Source organism: Haliotis asinina, chromosome 9 (genome assembly GCF_037392515.1).
Source record: "Haliotis asinina isolate JCU_RB_2024 chromosome 9, JCU_Hal_asi_v2, whole genome shotgun sequence".
Lineage (NCBI taxonomy): Eukaryota > Metazoa > Mollusca > Gastropoda > Lepetellida > Haliotidae > Haliotis > Haliotis asinina.
In genome coordinates, this window is record NC_090288.1 from 41,950,564 (window position 1) to 41,956,563 (window position 6,000).

The window sequence follows — 6,000 nt, forward strand, 5'->3', positions numbered from 1 at the left end:
ACTCCCTTCAGGGCTTATTCAGCACACAAATGAAAAGAGCACGAAAAAATAAATCGATTTCCAAATTCGCGTTACTTACTTTCATTATCGTTCAAACAGCCCTTCAGGGACAACATCAACAAAAACTACAACATAGACCAGAAATCAGCGAGTCTCTGGACAGATTTTTGAAGTGACGATGCTGCCTTTAAACTCGCGTTTGTTTTCAGAAGACAAGATGAGACGTGTCATTTGTCTTGTAATCTACCGACAGCAGCTGGGAAGACGAGATCGTTTAGTTCTATCCTCATCCCGCTTTTCTTCCCATCTCCCCCAAAGGCGAGCACGATTACGTTCAGCCAAAGGTTTGAGGGAGGATATTTTGGTGAAGTAAATAAGTTATGTAAGTAAACGTAGACAGTTTTCTGAGGTAATGTCAGGAGATTAAAGGAATGCTCCGAAGTAACTCAAACATATTGCTTGCTGTCGCCCGTGTATGGATATAATCAAATCGTGCGGCCATATTGATTTGATTAGGGGCTAGGTATGTCTCGAATACAAAAGAAGATAGCGTGCGTTAGGGAGAACTATGGCAAGTGATTGATAACAGCAATATTAATAAACTTTGTATCAATTCAATTATGAATGTGATGCCTTTGAACTTTTTTTAATTGGTCGCCTGTGTTGGTACCACTGGTAATATGTTACAAAATTAGTCCCAATTAGTCAGACGGGTGATCAAATTTATATTTTATTTATATTTTTCCTAGCATTTAGATACTTGAAAATGAGCATGTCATTACAGTATCTAACTGACAGGGAAAGGCTTCAGAAAATGTACTTCGTTGACTCATTGAACCACCTGAGTCACAATCGACACAATCTATGGAAAACGATTTCTTTAGTTCACTATGAAAGAGACGTTTTGTCTGTTGTATAGTCACTTTAGTTCTAAGAAATCCCAATCTAACAATTGATATGAATTTCATATTTCTCCATAGTAATCTAGTACACCCGTCCTATAAGCTCCGTAAAATATTAACACACGTGCCATTCTGTTTTCCGTACCAGAAATAAACCGCTAAATCTCACAATCACCCCAACCTAACGTTAAATGGAAATAGAACAAGGAAGATGCGTTGTACTGAAAGTTCAAGTAGCTACTTTGTGTTCAAGAGCGTATTTCAAACGAAAGACGGAAAAAAAGTTTTGATTAAATTTTCAAGTGCATCCTCAGTAATAATCTAAAATCCAATATTGAGAAAATTTCAAGCGACGTTGTACGGAAGCCATCAACACGTAGCTTGTTTTACTCCAATATTGATTAAACCTGCCGTAGAGACATCTACAAGGGTTTTGTTTGTAAGCCACTGCGGCACAGGGCTTAGATAAACTGTTAGCGGGGGATTGGTGGATTATCCTTTCAATGTTATCTTCGCTAAAGTACATTAGTGAAATTGTAATTGGCCATTAGTTAACACTGGACACGTTGTTGTCGACGCGGTGGTTGAAATGGAGAAGAAAGCGTGACCCAATAGCCTAAAGGGAATGCCTAGTGAATTATTAAAATTAGAGAAGTTATCTTGTGAACCTATCGTAATGCCAGGGATTAAGATGACACTTATGACTATGGAATGTACGCCTGTCAACATTTTTAAGTTTATGTAATGTAGCTCTATTCACAGGAGAATCACCCTCAAAATCACCAAGCCGAATATTTTAAGATTTTAACTGCACATTACAAGGTCACGATGAATAAAAAAACTTCTGTTGTCAGGGTGCCGTGGCGGTGGAGGTAGCCCAGTGGTTAAAGCGGTCGCTCGTTAAGCCGAAGACCCGGGTTCGATTTCCCACAAGGATACAATGTGGAAAGCCCCATTATAACTTGGGGCTTCCTACTGTATTACATTGGTGTGATGTTGTACTATTAAATGTCTCTAAATTGAAAGAAGCACTCTATGGAGTACTGTTTCACATACGACAGGCATATGTTACATTATCCAAATCAGAAATCCGAAATCCCGCTTTTATCATTATACACAGAGAGATTGAAAACCTAATTTCATTACTTGATTCAGTGGTTTGATTATTATGAAATTGCATCACTTTCAAACCAAACACATTTTTCTATATATGTAATGGCAGAAGTATATTCTGTGTGATTCTTAAACGGCATACAATTTCATTATTTTAATCAAAACTTCACTTCCGGGTTGAATGTTTCACTGTATTGAAAAGTGCCGTGATGATGCGAGCATCGCCCGTTGACTGTGAGGCAGAAGACCCATTGCTGTTAACAATATCATTGAAGATACCCGTCTCCCGCGTTATAAAGGAAACAAGGTCCACCGGTGCGGTATAAAAGATATAATTTCCACTGAAATTACTAGTCTGGAAATGAATTTAAAAGGTAGCTTGAACTGGGGTTGTATAATTGAAATGGATGAGAGGGTTCCATTCGTCGCTTTGTTGTTTCAGCTGATAGGACGGAAGCCACTGTGTGATGGGGCTGTGCTCAAGAGCTAGCTAAACTGTTGTATATTCGGTATATATACCTATGGTGCATACGTTATCTAAGAGACGCATTTTAGAATAAAGACAAACCTATATATACCTAAGGTGCATACGTTATCTCACTGACGCATTTTAGAATAAAGACTTTCTGGAATTAGTGAGATATAGAACACGGTCACTTTAACACAATGCTAAATCTTTTAATATATAAATGTGTAGTTGTCATAGGTAATGTACATTTCAGTCTCAAATAATACATCATGCGTGTGGCTGGTGATGTATTACCTTTAAGGCCAATAATGTAACTATTAGAGACAGGAACATTAACACAGTCAAAACAAATCTCTTCCAAAACATATCTACTATGGCACTGAGACCACTAAGCGCAGGTTCATGAATCAGTATGGATATCGAGTTCATTATGCGTTAATATACGCCGAAGGAACAATTGAACCGTTGTCTGAAAGTTACTCATCGATATATCATAGACATGTGTTCATTAAATCTGTTTCTATAAACGCCGTTCGAATATCTAACCTGTTGTCTAAAACATACATATCGCTTTGTCATAGGAATATGTCCATGATTGATTATCAGTAGGTTTTGTTCATTGAATCAGTTCCGATAAACACCGAGTGAACATTTATACTGTTGTCTGAATCATACATATCGCTTTGTCATAGGAATATGTCCATGATTGATTATCAGTAGGTTTTGTTCATTGAATCAGTTCCGATAAACACCGAGTGAACATTTATACTGTTGTCTGAATCATACATATCGCTTTGTCATAAGAATGTCCATGATTCATTATCAGTAGGTTTTGTTCATTAAATCCGTCCCTATAAACACAGATCGAACACTTAAACTGTTGTCTGAAACATACAGACCGCAATGTCCTTGCCGTAAAATATTATTAATCCCAAAGGAGAAATGCATAATTGATGCAGCGACAGAGAGACTAACGTCACACAAAGGATGTATGACTCAGAGTGATTGAAATCAACATACAAATATATACCCGCGCCGGATTTCCCCGTCGACAGGTGCCCGTGGTAATTCCTGTTAGGTCAGATGAATTGACCAGTCTCGACCACAGCGTTACTGCCATGACTGACAAGGTAAAACGATGGTGCATTACAATCAATATCGAAGCGTAACATTGAACTAGGATATTTAGCGCTGAAACGCACAGCTACATGTGTTGTACATTTCATGACAATGTCCTCATGAGGGTTAATACCCAGCACAACAGCTGGTACTTCATAATGGATATTGAGTATAGATCACTGCTGTCCATTGCTGTCATTAGGATCATTTGCTGTAATGTCCATCTCTCTGGTAAAATACGTCCTCTAGCCACTAAATCCTGAAAGTGTACTATAAAAGAACACACTGAGGGAGTACCGATAGGCCCCAAAGCATAGATCTATGTAAGCTACCTAGATAATTTATAATGGAACATTCTTGATAGCCACAGATGGAATATACAACAAAATTATCAAATATATTTACGATTGTTTTCATTAAATGAGACAAATCTAGAGTATCCTTGAAGTCAAAAGGAAACTAGCAGTTGGTGCATTAGGTTTAATGTCACTGTTTCGTCAATAATGACTAATTACTCTGCAATACTGTCAATTCATTCGATCATAAAGTGTTTCTACACTTTCATTATAGGGTCATTTTAACTTATAGTTAGTAGAAGAGGACGGGCGAACGTTTCTTGTCATGGAGAATGATGGTTTTTTAATTAAGTCTGTGCTTGTCATCTGGTTGTTTGAAGATTTACTTACTTTCGGTGGTTAAGTTGTACGCAAACAACAATGGCTTACAGGGTATGTTGAAAAGCATTTGGCATTTGCGTTTAGTTGATGCTCCGCAAACACGAATCAAATGTTTTCCAGTACATAGGGTTTGTCAAATACGCCTAAACAACCCCCATAACATGTCACAATTAACTACAAACTACTTCCAATTTATTTACTGAACTAACGTTACGCTTTCAAACTTTTTAAATATTAACACCACAAACATACGTAGGCACTGCGTGTTAGGAGTGTGAGGAAATCTTTATTTCAAGATATGATTAAATTAATGCATATTAATAATAAATAATAAAATATAGTTATATCGATAAAATAATATATCGATGTCTGTGGCCGCTTTCTGGCAACCGATCATTTTTTTCAAAATGCACCCTTGGGCGTATCATTTCTGAAGATGATTTTAAACATGGAGGAAAATAGTTGGCAAAACATTATCTCTTCATCATAGAATTCATTGTCGTAAATTTGAAGAACCTGTTTCCGTCAAAGTTATGGGGTCTCTTCGCATGGAATTCGCATGTAGACAGAGGCATAACATTTCAAACTTTGTGAAGAGGCTTTTGCAACGGATAAAAGAAGTAGTTAGAACCTAGGGAGTATTCAGTCAAATGTATATAGTCCTTTCTAAGCGGTCACTGTTGACAGAAGGCACGATATCCCTAGCAATTACGGGATACCGTGTTTGTCCGAACAGAGAAGCATGCGGAGACAAATGCAAGACTAACTACGTTCGATATTCTGTCTGCATGGCTCGCATCGCCCGACGCCAGAGCAAACGACTTACTGTAAGTTAGAATATACACACGGGCGGAGTAAGCTCGATCCATAAAGAATTGTGAAAAAGAAAATTAGCCAGGAGATGCAACACGTCTGCGATCAACACGTCTGGAAGACGTTCGATTTACTCCAACATCGCGTGTGATATCGTGCCCCGATGTAAGACAGTTTGCTAAGGGGGTTTAAATCACTCGGCAGTTCAATAAAGCAAGCACATGTTAGTGGATTGAATTTGGCGGCAACTTACCAAGTGAGCAGACGACAGTCAGCACTGTAAGAAGGGTACGATCCAACGGCCTGCCTAAAACTGCTATCACCCTCCGCATTGTCCACCAGTCACCATCGTCTGCTAAATCACCTGTCGTCTGCTTGCCGAACTGTCTCAGGCCTGACGAAGACGGTACAATCCACGGAAATCACCACTTCTAAATCCGGACTTCTGGTACCAAACCCAATTCCTGCGATGCCACCAGTTCTACAAACTCTGGCAACGCTTGGTTGTATCAATGGACTATTTGTTGACTTATTAAAAAGCGCTTGCCGCAGTGCCCTTTGCTTTGTGATGTGAGCAATGGATATACACAAACGCCGTGCGTCGCCAGTTTATAATATAACACAAGCGTATACACACTCGACTGCTCGTCCAATGGGCTAGCGTAACAGCGAAACGCCTCTCCCTTCTGTGCAGATTAATGGGCCTCTGCGACGAGAGCCAGCGTACAATAGCGTTTGGGCCAACACGCTTAACGTAAAGCGCTCGCCAGACTATGCTACTGGGCTACGATGCTGTACAAGCCCGGGGGTAGGGTCGTTTGCCGATGACAGCGATATGGTCAGTGAATGCCCCCGCCCCTTGCGATCCTCCAATCCAAATCTCCCTCGAGACTACGCTTATCCTAGG

At 39.5% G+C, this 6,000-nt stretch overlaps 1 protein-coding gene across 1 annotated transcript in view; it reads right to left on the minus strand.

Moving 5' to 3' along the window:
• The window catches only part of LOC137296777 (uncharacterized), a 132,311-nt gene extending 126,564 nt beyond the window's left edge, over window positions 1-5,747 (minus strand). Inside the window, exon 1 of the mRNA XM_067828630.1 lies at window positions 5,347-5,747. Coding sequence (XP_067684731.1) covers window positions 5,347-5,425 — 79 coding nt within the window. The 5' untranslated portion in view covers window positions 5,426-5,747. The remainder of the gene's footprint in view (window positions 1-5,346) is intronic.
• Between the last annotated feature and the right edge of the window lie 253 nt (window positions 5,748-6,000).